Source organism: Brassica rapa, chromosome A08 (assembly GCF_000309985.2).
Source record: "Brassica rapa cultivar Chiifu-401-42 chromosome A08, CAAS_Brap_v3.01, whole genome shotgun sequence".
Taxonomy (NCBI): Eukaryota; Viridiplantae; Streptophyta; class Magnoliopsida; order Brassicales; family Brassicaceae; genus Brassica; species Brassica rapa.
This window is the reverse complement of record NC_024802.2, coordinates 21,036,573-21,050,153: the sequence shown is the minus strand read 5'-3', so window position 1 is coordinate 21,050,153 and position 13,581 is coordinate 21,036,573. Positions and strand designations below refer to the sequence as shown.

The 13,581-nt window shown below is 40.3% G+C and overlaps 6 protein-coding genes across 9 annotated transcripts; 3 read left to right on the top strand and 3 right to left on the bottom strand.

Annotated features, from left to right (window-relative positions):
• The first annotated feature begins 238 nt into the window (after positions 1–238).
• Positions 239–2,412, top strand: LOC103836204 (aminomethyltransferase, mitochondrial). Of its 2 annotated transcripts, none has more exons than XM_009112443.3 (4): positions 239–500; positions 887–1,471; positions 1,539–1,657; positions 1,727–2,412. In XM_009112443.3, the coding sequence occupies exons 2-4, from the start codon at positions 908–910 to the stop codon at positions 2,271–2,273; spliced, it is 1,230 nt and encodes a 409-aa protein (XP_009110691.2). In that variant the 5' UTR covers positions 239–500; positions 887–907; the 3' UTR covers positions 2,274–2,412. The 2 variants fall into 2 exon arrangements, with proteins under 2 accessions (XP_009110691.2, XP_009110692.2); XM_009112444.3 differs by having other exon boundaries at positions 248–505.
• On the bottom strand, positions 2,383–5,321 carry LOC103836205 (dihydrolipoyllysine-residue succinyltransferase component of 2-oxoglutarate dehydrogenase complex 2, mitochondrial). The gene is made up of 14 exons (XM_009112445.3): positions 5,105–5,321; positions 4,947–5,021; positions 4,737–4,785; positions 4,620–4,650; positions 4,461–4,522; positions 4,304–4,378; positions 4,137–4,192; positions 4,005–4,049; positions 3,644–3,928; positions 3,474–3,568; positions 3,244–3,334; positions 3,056–3,166; positions 2,779–2,973; positions 2,383–2,701 (listed from the first exon to the last, which is right to left on the bottom strand). The coding sequence occupies exons 1-14, from the start codon at positions 5,168–5,170 to the stop codon at positions 2,510–2,512; spliced, it is 1,428 nt and encodes a 475-aa protein (XP_009110693.1). The 5' UTR covers positions 5,171–5,321; the 3' UTR covers positions 2,383–2,509.
• Positions 5,322–5,382: 61 nt separating this feature from the next.
• Positions 5,383–8,176, top strand: LOC103836202 (serine--tRNA ligase, chloroplastic/mitochondrial). 2 transcript variants are annotated; one of them, XM_009112440.3, is made up of 10 exons: positions 5,383–5,755; positions 5,848–5,999; positions 6,315–6,408; positions 6,477–6,625; positions 6,710–6,802; positions 6,876–7,055; positions 7,138–7,304; positions 7,386–7,520; positions 7,590–7,683; positions 7,757–8,176. In XM_009112440.3, the coding sequence occupies exons 1-10, from the start codon at positions 5,557–5,559 to the stop codon at positions 8,030–8,032; spliced, it is 1,539 nt and encodes a 512-aa protein (XP_009110688.1). In that variant the 5' UTR covers positions 5,383–5,556; the 3' UTR covers positions 8,033–8,176. The 2 variants fall into 2 exon arrangements, with proteins under 2 accessions (XP_009110688.1, XP_009110689.1); XM_009112441.3 differs by lacking the exon at positions 5,383–5,755 and having other exon boundaries at positions 6,308–6,408.
• Positions 8,151–10,684, bottom strand: LOC103836203 (GPI mannosyltransferase 2). 2 transcript variants are annotated; one of them, XM_033277871.1, is made up of 8 exons: positions 10,095–10,684; positions 9,916–10,021; positions 9,750–9,842; positions 9,465–9,660; positions 9,190–9,359; positions 8,857–9,086; positions 8,608–8,786; positions 8,151–8,498 (listed from the first exon to the last, which is right to left on the bottom strand). In XM_033277871.1, the coding sequence occupies exons 1-8, from the start codon at positions 10,441–10,443 to the stop codon at positions 8,334–8,336; spliced, it is 1,488 nt and encodes a 495-aa protein (XP_033133762.1). In that variant the 5' UTR covers positions 10,444–10,684; the 3' UTR covers positions 8,151–8,333. The 2 variants fall into 2 exon arrangements, with proteins under 2 accessions (XP_033133762.1, XP_009110690.1); XM_009112442.3 differs by having other exon boundaries at positions 9,190–9,371; positions 10,095–10,683.
• A 302-nt stretch (positions 10,685–10,986) lies between these two features.
• Positions 10,987–12,720, top strand: LOC103836200 (25.3 kDa vesicle transport protein). Its single transcript, XM_009112439.3, has 6 exons — positions 10,987–11,186; positions 11,374–11,592; positions 11,752–11,912; positions 12,009–12,155; positions 12,249–12,325; positions 12,458–12,720. The coding sequence occupies exons 2-6, from the start codon at positions 11,405–11,407 to the stop codon at positions 12,539–12,541; spliced, it is 657 nt and encodes a 218-aa protein (XP_009110687.1). The 5' UTR covers positions 10,987–11,186; positions 11,374–11,404; the 3' UTR covers positions 12,542–12,720.
• On the bottom strand, positions 12,603–13,423 carry LOC103836297 (pentatricopeptide repeat-containing protein At1g11900; the record flags this gene model as incomplete). The annotated part of the gene is given in 4 exon segments (XM_009112535.1): positions 12,603–13,063; positions 13,066–13,251; positions 13,254–13,354; positions 13,357–13,423. Coding segments are annotated over 4 exon segments (594 nt in total), but the record flags the coding sequence as incomplete, so codon positions are not given.
• Positions 13,424–13,581: the final 158 nt, after the last annotated feature.

The window sequence follows — 13,581 nt, the reverse complement described above, 5'->3', positions numbered from 1 at the left end:
TTTGAAAGTATGTTGTGTTGTGTTTTGTGCTTTGCTTTGCAAGTTGTTTCTCTACTCAACTTTTAAGTTTAACTCTATGGCTGAACCAATCTCTTGTATCTTACTAGTCTTTAATTAGCAAGCCTTTTAAAGAAAAAAAAAATAGTACAAAGATCAAACATTTCCTCTTTTTGCAATACAATAGTATACGTTTATTTTGAATTTACAAAACTATAAAGAAGAAGATAAAGATAGAACATACACTTACCACTCAATGGAGATGTGGTTGCTTTGGATGATGTTTGCCTCCACCACCAACCCCTTCTTTTTTCCTTCCCATATCTCTAATTTAAATCAATTTTTAAACTTTTAGTTCCCAAAATATATAAAGCCCTTTTATTTATTTATTTGTTTGTTAGGGAACCATCAGTTAATTGCAAAAACACTACAAAAGTTTCACTCTTTGTAGTATCAAGGAATCTGGAAGAAGCTCCAGAGGCAAACACAAAGTCTCAATCTTTGTAAGGTTTCTCCACGACCCTTTTCATTTCTACCTCTGAGTTTATGTTTCAAATCACAGAATCGCCGCTTATTTTGATTTCAGACAACATTTGTCGATGATGTTCTCTGTTTTCTTCTTCTGTATGAACATGGAAGTTTGATCTCATTGTGATAACTAAGCTCCCAGATTGTTTTTCAGATGTTATATAATGAATCTGAATCTTATAGATAAAGGCTTTATGGATTCAAAGTGTTCACCTTTTTGTCAATGAGATTCAAAATGTTCTCCTTTTTTTTCATTCATAGCACAAGAGTTTGAGCAATTTTATCTCTCTCTGGATGAAATGCTTAATATAAAGATTCATTCATGTGATTATGATTATACTTGGATCAAACTGTTTTATAGGTTGAAGAGTAGGAGGAGAAGATGAGAGGAGGGAGTCTATGGCAGCTAGGCCAATCCATAACCCGTCGTCTTGCTCAATCCGACAAGAAACCTCTGTCACCACGCCGCCACTTCGCCTCCGGCGCTGACCTGAAAAAAACCGCCCTTTACGACTTCCACGTCGCCCACGGCGGAAAGATGGTTCCTTTCGCCGGCTGGAGCATGCCGATTCAGTACAAAGACTCCATCATCGACTCGACTGTTAACTGCAGGGTCAACGGGAGTTTGTTCGATGTTGCGCACATGTGTGGTCTGAGCCTCAAGGGCAAAGACTGTGTTCCCTTTCTCGAGACGCTAGTGGTTGCTGACGTGGCTGGTTTGGCTCCTGGAACCGGGAGCTTGACTGTGTTTACGAATGAGAAGGGTGGTGCTATTGATGACTCGGTGATTACTAAAGTGACTGATGAGCATATCTACTTGGTGGTGAATGCTGGTTGTAGGGATAAGGATTTGGCTCATATTGAAGAGCACATGAAGGCTTTTAAATCCAAAGGAGGTGATGTCTCTTGGCATATCCATGATGAGAGATCTCTTCTCGCCCTCCAGGTTTGGCCAGTCATTGTTGTATAGACTTGTATTATAGTACAATGTGATCTTGAACCTTGCATTGTAGGGTCCTTTGGCTGCTCCGGTGCTTCAACACCTCACTAAAGAGGACTTGAGCAAGCTTTACTTTGGGCAGTTCCAGATCCTGGACATTAATGGTTCCACCTGCTTCCTTACTAGAACCGGGTAAGATCTCACGGAAGAGTGTTCTGAAGCTGTCACAGTTAATGAATGTGTCTGTTTTGGGGTTTACAGGTATACTGGTGAAGATGGTTTTGAGATCTCGGTTCCGTCCGAGCATGCAGTTGATTTGGCCAAAGCAATCTTGGAGAAATCCGAGGGGAAGGTAAGGCTCACGGGTCTAGGAGCAAGAGACAGTCTCAGGCTAGAAGCAGGGCTTTGTCTATACGGTAACGACATGGAGCAACACATTACTCCTGTTGAAGCTGGCCTCACATGGGCCATAGGGAAGCGTAGAAGAGCTGAAGGAGGGTTTCTTGGAGCTGATGTGATCCTCAAACAGCTTCAAGATGGACCTACTATCAGAAGAGTTGGATTCTTCTCTTCAGGACCACCAGCAAGGTCGCATAGCGAGGTGCATGATGAGAGTGGTAACAAGATTGGAGAGATCACGAGTGGTGGGTTTAGCCCCAACTTGAAGAAGAACATAGCCATGGGGTATGTGAAGTCTGGTCAGCACAAGAATGGGACTAAAGTGAAGATCTTGGTCCGTGGTAAACCTTATGAAGGTAACATCACCAAGATGCCGTTCGTTGCCACCAAATACTACAAGCCAACATAATGTGTGTGTCTTCTTCGTCCATGACCTGTGTCTCTTGCTTTTCTTGAATGACTTCTGTCTCCTTTGAAGTGTACGTTCTTTTGTCAAGAGGGCATTGCTTATTTCACTCTTATTAAAATAAATCTTTCAACACATAAAACATATACAAGTTCTTGGTTAAGCAAAGCAAGGAACATGATTGTGATAGAAAGAAACTTCTTTTGGATTAACACATGGATAGTTTCATAGAATCCGGTTTAGATGTCGAGAAGAAGCCTGCGTGGATCCTCAACAACGTCTTTGATGCGACGGAGGAAGAGAACAGCCTCTCTTCCATCTATCAGACGGTGGTCATAAGTCAATGCAATGTACATCATTGGCCTTGACATTACTTCTCCTCCCACAACCATTGGGCGGTTCAGTATTGAGTGCATACCAAGAATAGCTGACTGTAAACGACAAAGTAGAAGTCAGTGGATTGAAAATGCTGAGAGTGACTGAAAGAAAAGTGGGAGAAAGTTCAAACCTGAGGAGGGTTTATGATAGGAGTACTCAAAAGGCTTCCATAAACACCACCATTAGAGATGGTGAATGTGCCTCCAGCCATTTCATCGATGGAGATTGTTCCAGCGGTTGCTTTCTTAGCAAGTCTATTGATCTCTTTCTCAATCTCAGCGAAGTTCATCTGCTCTACGTTTCTAAGCACTGGAACAACCAGTCCCTATATAAGATATATAAACACATTGGAGTAAGTTTGAAGTTAAGATTCAGCAGAGTTATACAGATGAGATAGAAACTGGTACCTTTGGTGTGCCAACAGCAATGCTGATGTCGACGTAATCTCTGTAGATAATGTCTTCTCCATCGATAACAGCATTCACTACAGGTTGGTTTTGGAGTGCGCTGATGGCTCCCTGCAACAAGAAAACTATCATTTTCTGGGAGATACAAACACAATGATTTGATGATGGGGGAGTAGTGAAGTTTATACCTTTATAAAACCTGACATCAATCCTAGTTTGACACCGTGCTTTTCAAGAAACGCGTCTTTGTACTCTGAACGTAATTTCATCAGATTTGTCCTGATTCAGGATAGTTAAAAATATAGAGGTAATAGTCAGAAACATGACAATGAGAAGAAGATCACTCATGAGATAAGAAACAAGGCCGTTTCTTATTTAGATTGCTACTATAAAGAACAATGAACAGTCAAAAACTCACATGTCTACTTCATTGAACGTAGTCAGTAACGCAAAGGTGTTCTGAGAGTCCTTCAATCGTGTAGCAACACGTTTCCTGAGCCTTGTCATAGGAACCTGTAAGTCAAAGTCAAAAACTAATAAGCATGGTTTTCTAAGTCAAGCATACAAACTTTTAATTCTAGTATGTACCCTTCTTTCCCGGTCCTTAGGAGGAAGTTGAGGCTCTCTTGGTGACGCTCCTGAAGCAGGTGGAGGAGGAGGAGGAGCTCTAGACTTCTCTTTTGGAGGTGAAGTTTCCACTTTTGGTGAAGGAGGAGATTCTGCTACAGGTTTTGGTTTCTCTTCTTTTTTCTCTGGTTTAGTCTCCTCAGGCTTCTTCTCTGAATCTTCAACCTGAGTTGCAGCTCCACTAGATTTAGAAATCACTGCTATTTTGAAGCCAGGCTCCACTGTGTCACCTTCTTTTGCAACGATCTGCCAAAAGAGAGATGAAGCTCAATATAGCAACAACGGATCGAAAATTTTTCTTTCAATCTGATATATACTCTACCTTTTCAATAGTTCCAGCAGTAGGACTAGAAATATCGATTGTAACCTGTGTAATAAACAACAAGTATTAGTGAAACTGACAAAGCTTCAAGAACAGTAGAGAGAAAAGAAAGAACGCAACCAATGATAATACCTTATCAGTTTCTATCTGAGCAATGGGCTCATCAGCTTCCACACGGTCTCCCGGTTCTGATCCAAGTAAATAGTGGTTTCACATAGATAATGTTGATTCAATTTTTTTTTTTTTCTCCGGCAAATGAAAAATCTTAGATATGCAACCTTATATAAGCTTCTACTTACTCTTTAAGATAGTGGCTAAAGTGCCATCAGAAATAGATTCTCCCATGTATGGAACAACAGCATCCACAGACCCACCTTCCATCATCAAAAATAAATTTCCTTATCAATAATCAAACCACTGATATGGACTGAAACTGAAATCAAGAGTGTATCATACCTTCATCCGAGGAAAACAACCTGATACTAGTGTTGAATGTGTGGTTGTATGACACAGTCACCCTGCTTAGAGACAATCAAAGAATTATTAGAAAACAGTTATAGCTAGTCATAACAAAATCAAAAACATGATGGCTTAAAATGCAACAACATAACCCACCTCATAATAGCGTTTGAGCTCAAACTGGAACCTATAAATAAATAAATAAAGAGAGAGAGAGATCAAACAAGTAATGTGACTGTTTTAGTGTATCATCTAATCACAAAGGAGTAGTACCTAGATAACAAGGAAGACTGACCGGTGATCCTCTTACGAAAACTGAAGTCTGTAGTCAATGTTAAAGATTGCTTTACCATCACGATGAGCAAAAAATAATCCAAGAACATATCTATTGATCATCTCACAACAGCAGATTCAAAGTTAATTCCTTTCAACACAAACTGAAGTTACCAAAAGTATATAAAGACATGAACTTTAAGCAGCTACCTCTTTTGAAAGAGCTCCATAGTACCGAGTATGAGATGCCGTAGAACTCTTACACTTCCATGACTTTCCTATAATCTGAAGAAAAAAAACAACAGACTGATCATTTCAAAACAAACAAAATTTTTTGGGATGAAGAGATGAAACGTGTGGAAACTCACCGAAGAAGAATAAGAGGAGTTACAGCCATTAAAGACCTTCCTTCGAACGACCGACCAAATCGCCATTGCTTCTTTCAGCTCTCAAGGAAGAAGAAGAAGCCAGAAACAGACAGACAGTGACAAAAAAAAAAAGGCAAAGAAAAGAAACACGTCAGCGTTTCATCAGACACACACTCAAGGATGTAGTAACCACGTGGCAAGTCAAACGTTAACAAGTAGACCTTGCCGTAGCTGATTAAAACAAAAATAATATAGCCGCCGTAAAACCTTAAAACGACACCGTTTTATTTAATCAGGTGGCAAGTTAACAGGTAGACCTTCGCGAGCTGAGTGACACGTCACTCTTCGTCATCAGTTAAAAACGACAGCGTTTCAGTATCGTCCTTTAATGAAGACCAGATTATAAACTTAACCACTCGTCGTCGTCTCTTCTTTCCTCAGCTCCTCCGGCGATGGTTTTACACACACTAAGACTCGCCACCGTTCCTTTGACCTTCACTACTTCTCGTCTCTTCCTCAACCCATCTCCAACTCTTTCTTTCTTTTCCCGCCATGTTCAACCGCGTAAGCCTTCTTTCCTGCTCAGAGCATTCTCCAATTCCTCCGCCGTACAAGACACTCCACTCACGCAGACTTCTTCGGATTCCTCTGGTATTATTATTACCTCTCTCTCTCTTACCTCGTCACACTGTCTTTTGAAACGTGACTGATTCGTTTTACGGTTGCGAGTTTTTTTTTTTTAGCTGCGAGGCCTCCTCAGTGGAAGGCTGCCATTGACTTCAAGTGGATAAGAGATAATAAGGAAGCAGTGGAAATCAATATCAAGAACAGAAACTCCAATGCGGATTTGGAAGCTGTGCTCGAGCTTTACGAGAACATGGTCACTCTCCAGAAGGTTATCTAATCTTTGATAGCAGTTAGCTTAATTCAAATTTGGGATTTTTAGTAATGGGAACATGTAAAGTCAGCTCCTTTGAGGAAGAACTCATTGTTATTAGCAGTTAGCTTAATTCATATTTGGGACTTTTGGTAATGGGAACATGTAAAGTCAGCTACTTTGAGGAAGAACTCATTGTTAGCAGTTAGCTCAATTCAAATTTGGGATTTTTAGTAATTGTAACATGTTAAGTTAGCTACTTTGAGGAAGAACTCATTGTTGGTAGAAGTTGTCTTCTCTCGGTTCAGCTAATGAAACGCTTGCAGATAGCAGGAAGTTGAAGGGATTCGTGAGGAGAGGAACAATGTTGCTAAGAAGATGAAAGGGAAGCTTGAACCTTTGGAGCGTGAGAGACTCGTGGAAGAAGGTAAACGATTTGTTTGTCAGTCTGTGTTCTTTGTTGAAGATAAAAGAGAGTTTTTGTTTCCCCTTCAGGTAAGAATCTTAAGGAAAGTCTGGTTACTCTGGAAGAAGACCTCGTCAAGCTTCAAGATGAGCTTCAACATGTAGCACGGTCTATACCAAATATGACTCACCCTGATGTTCCTGTTGGAGGAGAGGATTCATCGACAGTTAGAAAGGAGGTAGTTTAGTTTTGATATAGCTCCCTGAATAGTTGCATTGACTATGGCATTTCCCTTTCTAAAAAGATAGATGATTCTTTGTAGATTGGTAGTCCACGTGAGTTTAGTTTCCCAATCAAAGATCATCTTCAGCTTGGGAAGGATCTAGATCTCATGGACTTTGACTCTGCTGCAGAGGTATACACTTTGTCTATTTAAAGGGCTGAAATCTCATCAAAGTAATGCCTTCTTGCTTTTTACATTCTTTCAGGTAAGTGGTTCAAAGTTTTTCTATTTGAAGAATGAGGCAGTGTTACTGGAGATGGCACTCCTTAATTGGACATTATCAGAAGTCATGAAGAAAGGCTTCACGCCCCTAACAACCCCTGAAATTGTGAGATCATCTATCGTTGAGAAATGCGGTTTCCAACCTCGTGGAGATAATACTCAGGTTCCTTCAATACTTATGTCTTTGGTCTGTTTGATAAGCCAATGTTTGTTTGCAAATCAAACTTCAATTCTTCTGTTTATAGGTTTATTCCATAGATGGAACTGATCAGTGTCTCATTGGTACCGCTGAAATCCCCGTGGGAGGGATACACATGGATTCTATTCTTCTTGAATCAGTATTACCTTTGAAGTATATAGCGTTCTCTCATTGCTTCCGTACTGAAGCAGGTGCAGCTGGCGCCGCCACAAAGTAAGTTATAGTTCTTGTAGCATCTGATGCATCTTCTTGGCTCTTAATATACTCAAATAGATTCTCTCCATTTTTGAGCAGAGGTCTTTACCGAGTCCATCAGTTCAGCAAGGCGGAAATGTTTGTCTTGTGCAGACCTGAAGATAGTGAATCCTTCCACAACGAACTCATTCAGATTGAAGAAGACTTGTTCACTTCTCTAGGACTACATTTCAAGTAAGAAACTGAACTGAAAACTCTATGTTTGTCATTAGAGGTTTTTTTTTTTAACTTAGTCTTTGGCAGAACATTGGATATGGCCACAGCGGATTTAGGCGCTCCAGCTTACCGCAAGTTTGACGTTGAAGCATGGATGCCTGGTTTAGGACGCTTTGGCGAGGTGAATAAAAAACAAACTCTTATCTGAATCTTAGTTTCTTCTTTGAGCTTACTTGTTTTAACTTCTGTGGTAGATATCGAGTGCATCAAACTGCACTGATTACCAAAGCAGGAGACTAGGAATCCGTTTCCGCCCATCTGAGCCGCTTCAGACTGGTCCTAAGAAAGGCAAAGCGAATCTTCCGCCTACCAAGTTTGTGCACACACTAAACGCAACAGCGTGTGCTGTCCCGAGGATGATGGTGTGTTTGCTGGAGAATTACCAGCAAGAAGATGGATCCGTGGTGATCCCTGAGCCTCTCAGGCCTTTCATGGGAGGGATTGAAGCCATTAAACCCAAGCTTAGATAGTTTTTTTAATGGCTATCTCTATGAAGTCTTGTTGTAGTAACTCATGATCTGTTGTGTTCTTTTATTCATTTTCATAATATTTGATTGCACACTGAATATTTATCTTCATTTCACAATATGTTCATAATGGAACTTTTGCCTCAATGTCAAATCTATTACAAAACAGCCATAAGAACACATCTGTCTTGCCACATGAGAATACAGTGAGCACATAGCAGAGGAAAAAACTAATTCTAGTGGGGTAAAATCCTGCAGAAACAACAAAACCGGTTGGTTCTCTGCTGAGATAACCACCTTGAAATCAAGTGAATGGATAAAAGTTTGAGAAGAGTAGAGATCCAAGAAGGATATAGGCAGCACAATATGACCACATCAAGTATCCCCATTTACTATGTTTAGGAGATGCAATCAAATGAGATGCAAACCAGTAGAGAGGAGGGCTCGCTGACAAGAACCTTGTTGCAACCTGCAATAATAATCACAACACACACATGAGGACAGTGAACAACTACCTCACTAAAAACTCAGATGTCATATTAACTACTGTGCATGTTTATGATTTTGCGGATTGTAACCTGAACATGCATGATGAAGAATGCAGTGGCTGCCATTAAACCCAAGTGTACAACAAATGGGAAAACATCAGCTGAAAAGTATCCTGATGCTTCTGGCGAGTTGGATTCCGCAGCTGTATTGGTGGTGATAGTCACATCCTTCTTTCTGCTCGGTTTTCGCTGCCTAATGTCACGGCTTCCTACTCAGGAAAATACAATGGATTCATCAGAGTGTTCAGCTTTGAAACTACATAACGAAGAAGATGATACCTTCATTTGATGAAGTTATAACATCTGGTTCAAGTACTTCCTTCAGAGAATAAAGCCTTGCAGAAGATCTCTTTTCTTTCTCAGTAGCTTGAAAGCCCAGCGAAGTAAAAAGCTCAGGGCGAGTCTTCATGTAACTTACAATAGAACACACAGCTAGAGACAGAATAGGGGATGCAAGCAGAAAGTTTGGGAGCTGTATAAACTGAAAGTATCTAAGGAACCCTACTCCCCTGATACAAATCCATATCAACAAGAAAACCAAAGGCTCAAAATCACATAAATAAAAGAAAACTTGCAAGAACAAGAAAAAAAAAGTTATTGTTCAAAACTTACCAGTAATGACTTTGAATGAAGTTGTACAGCAAAGGTACCTTTGCTTTGCACCAAGGCCTCAATACATCATCTAGCTTATGTCCATGGCATATGTTATAGTATCCGTACGCTTGAAATGCGACGAAAGGAAGACAAATGCATACGCATCGAATAAATCCAGTAACTAAAACTTGTACAGACAACTGAGTAGTAGTGAAGTAGGATTCAGTTAAAACAGAAGAAACAAAGAACATAACTTGTGAAACTTGAATGAAGTTAAGTTATGTATAACTCACACAAACGCGCTTTTTCAGATAGAAAGCTTCATAAGCTCGATGCATAGTCTGGAAACAGATATAACCAGCATTAAGAATTCCATTGGACCTTGCACAGCCAGAGAGAGCAAACCAGAGAACAGCTACATTGCTAGCGCCAGATAACAAGTGGTACACGCCTCCAATTGAAAACAAAGCATACAGACTTTCTGAATATCTGAAAGTTAAAATGCAAACAGTCCAATCCTCATTCAGTTAGTTACCATTCTTATAAGATTGAAGAGACCATTGCTTGAATACACTTACATTGACGAATAGAATATGGAGGCCGGGTTGAAACAGAAGATAACAGAAGCTCTGAAGGATGCTTCAGTGTCCTTTAAGATAATAACTGAAACCCTGTTAGCAAAGACTCATGTAAGACATTTCTAATAGGAACTCAAAAACTGTTGATTGCCTACGCAGCATGTACCTGAAGAGATAGATAGCAGCAAATACGAAGGCCAAGTTGGTGACAACGTAACCAGACAACACCATCACAGCTCTAAGACCAATCAACGGAACCAAAGGCGCCAAAACTGAATCCACAAAGATTCCATTTTTCTCATTAATGAGGACTCAAAGAGATCCAAAGAGAATCAGAAACGTTACCTGTGCGAGAGAGGAGGGAGATAAAGAAGGGAAGAAGAGGCAAGAAGGCGTAAGTCTGCTCATACTCATACCCACACTGCGTGATCCTGAGGAAGTACACACTATCCCATACGACGCTGTTTTCAAGCGTCTTCGAAACTGAGTTAGGTACTAGTAACTGAGGAGAGTCTTCGGGGACGTCTCTGTGATGGAGGCAAGGAGGGTTGAGTGCGGCGGAAGTATCGTACGGTTGGAGGAAGCTCCGCCACAGAACGGTTAGGAAGAGAACGAGAAGACGCGAGACGACGGCGTATTTGATCAAAATGCTTTCTTTCCTAGATTTCGAGCTCGATTCCATGGCTCTGGGCATTGGTTAAGATCAAAAGGAATGAACTTTCAGTAATGGAGATCCAGCAGACATGGAAGACGAATCAAACTGAACAAAGTAATGGAATTTATTGATTTCTCATCTGTTATCTGAAGAGACAGAACATTATTAAGTCGAAGGAAGATGATGGAGACAACAACCGGCGACGGATTGTAGTTGACGATTTGTGATTTTGAGCAGAGGAGAGGAGAGAGAGGCTGGACGACGGAGAAGAATAACGAATTGGAGTTAGTTTCAAACCTTCTAAACGAGAAAGAGGTTTCATGAACCGGCCGGTTTAATCAGAAGAGTTGTGTCGCTAGTTTTTAAGCCGAAATTTCCCGGTTTTCTTCGGGTCGGAGGCATCGATCGATTCGGTCCAGTTTCAATTATCTTGGACCAGAAAAAGTTTTATTACAAACGCTTAAAACGTTTACGAGTTAACTGATTGAGCTTCGTCCAAACACAAACGTTGCGTTTTGTGAATCTAGATCAAACGAGCCACGTCACTGAAGACATGTCAATAGAACGCGTCACAAGCCCAGTGATCACATGTCACCAAAACGCAGAACGTAGATCGTCATAAATAAACATTTCAAACAACAACAAAAAATATTAATTAATAAATAATAAATCACCCCCTTGATAAACCCTTTATTAAAAAAAAACATTTTAATTTATCTTTCCTTGGATCATTGTCTCCTCCTCCAGGTTCCCAGATCCTCAAATCGAGAAGAACCATTCAGGTCAGCTCAAACCGATCTTTAACTGTGTAAATTTTCGATTTTTACAAGGATTGCTTCCGTTTCGGATCGAAAGTTTGGATTTTTTTATCTCAGATCTTTCGAATTTGATCTGAATGCTTAGCTCAATTGACTCTCTTTACATTTAGATTCATATTCTTACTTTGGAACCCTTTTATGATTATTGCAGTGAGTTTTACATAAGGAGGGATAAGGCGAAGATGGTGAAGATGACATTGATAGCTCGTGTCACTGACGGGTTGCCTCTAGCTGAGGGTCTTGACGATGGGCGTGACTTGCCAGATTCCGACATGTATAAGCAACAGGTCAAGGCTCTCTTTAAGAATCTCTCCAGAGGTCATAACGAAGCCTCGAGAATGTCTGTTGAAACTGGCCCCTATATCTTCCAGTATCCTTTAACATCTCTTACTTACTTATTGATTAGTGGATTTCATCTTAATGTTCGATTAAGAGTTGCATCAGTGTGTTGTCCTCATAAACTATGTGTGTTTATATCTTGAAAGAAAGAACCATGTATCTATGCTATTCCTTGACCAGAGAACTTTAGTTACATCATTGAAGGACGTGTATGCTACTTGACGATGTGTGACCGCTCTTACCCTAAGAAACTCGCGTTTCAATATCTGGAGGACCTCAAGAATGAGTTTGAACGTGTCAATGGGCCTAACATTGAAACTGCTGCTCGACCTTATGCCTTTATTAAGTTTGGTATGTGTGTGCTGAAGATTCTCTTCTGTATTCATCAGTATCATGGAAACATAGCTTCCTTAGTTTCTAACTCTCTTTTCTTTTTTTTTGTTGTAGATACTTTCATTCAGAAAACGAAGAAACTGTACCAAGACACTCGTACGCAACGGAATATTGCTAAGCTGAATGATGAGCTCTATGAGGTTCATCAAATAATGACGAGGAATGTGCAGGAAGTCCTTGGTGTTGGTGAAAAGCTGGACCGTAAGCAGCCCCATTTGTTGTGTACATTTGTTGTAATCAGGAGAGTGATATGCTAATCATGTACCGTTTCCTCTTCTTGTTTTGTTAATGCAGAGGTGAGCGAGATGTCGAGCCGGCTAACATCTGAATCTCGTATATATGCTGACAAGGCTAAAGATTTGAACCGTCAGGTTAGTATATGATTGTACACAATGCAACATTGGTCACACGTTATGAGATGCTCTCGTTTCTTATGATCATGTTTTAGTTTATAGCTCAAGTTTGTTGCATATGGTTCTGAAATTTTTGGTTTGGTGAACTAGGCTTTGATCAGGAAGTGGGCACCAGTTGCCATCGTGCTTGGGGTCGTGTTCCTTCTTTTCTGGGTCAAGAACAAGCTCTGGTAAGAAGGAAAGAACCTCAGGCTAGACTTCTCCGGACATATATCGACCGGCACCAAAAAATATCTTTTTTTTTGAAGTGAAACATTGACACCCATTTTGTACTTCTGTAGTAATGCAAACTTTATGAGACTAGTCATATGAATCATCCATCAATACACTTTTTTAAACCTTGATTTTCATTTTATAAGTTTCTTCAAATCAAACCAAACTCCAACTAACCAGAACTGTGTTTTGCTTTCATTACATATTACTACCAGAAATGAATACACAGATCCACAAAACTGTTTAGCGTGTATGTGATGTCAAGTGTCTTTTGACATCTTGTGGACCTGCCAAACCTAACGTTGAAGTGTTCTTCAACTCATCTGAAAGCTGCAATGCCCTCTGAAACTCTCCTGGCTTTTTCAGACAATCGATCAATGCTCTGTAGATATAAACCGATGGTCGAATCTCCCGCTGTAAAAGCCTCAACTACTCCTTTGTGTTCCCTGATCGACCCAAACTGTCTATCACTGCGGTATAACTCTAAGCAAATCAGGCTCCATTCCACACTGGACCATTTCTTTGTATAACACCAAACACATATCGAACCTACAAGCTTTCCTCAACCCTACTGTGTTGTATGTAATGATGTTAAGAGACACATCGCAGTCTTCTTTCATCGATGACAACAACATGAGCATCTCATTCACTAGGCCAGCTCGTCCCAAGATATATCCAAAACAGAGTTGTATGTGATCACATCTGTTTTACACTCCCATTCTTTCATCTCCTCAAGTATCATAAGCCCCTTGTCTATCTGTCGAGACTCGGCAATGCAAGGATGGTTCTTTTTATTACTATTAACCTACACGGAAGAGAAGACTCGGACACTTCTTTGAGCAATCATCAGTCACTTATGGACGTGGTTGTGGGTTATCTTTTCATTTTCTCACTAGTCATTACAGATTCCCACAATAAACCCACATGTATTTGGTGCTAAAACACGTTTCTACAAGACCTCTCTATCCTTGTGTGAAGTCTGCTTATGACACAAAGCAAAT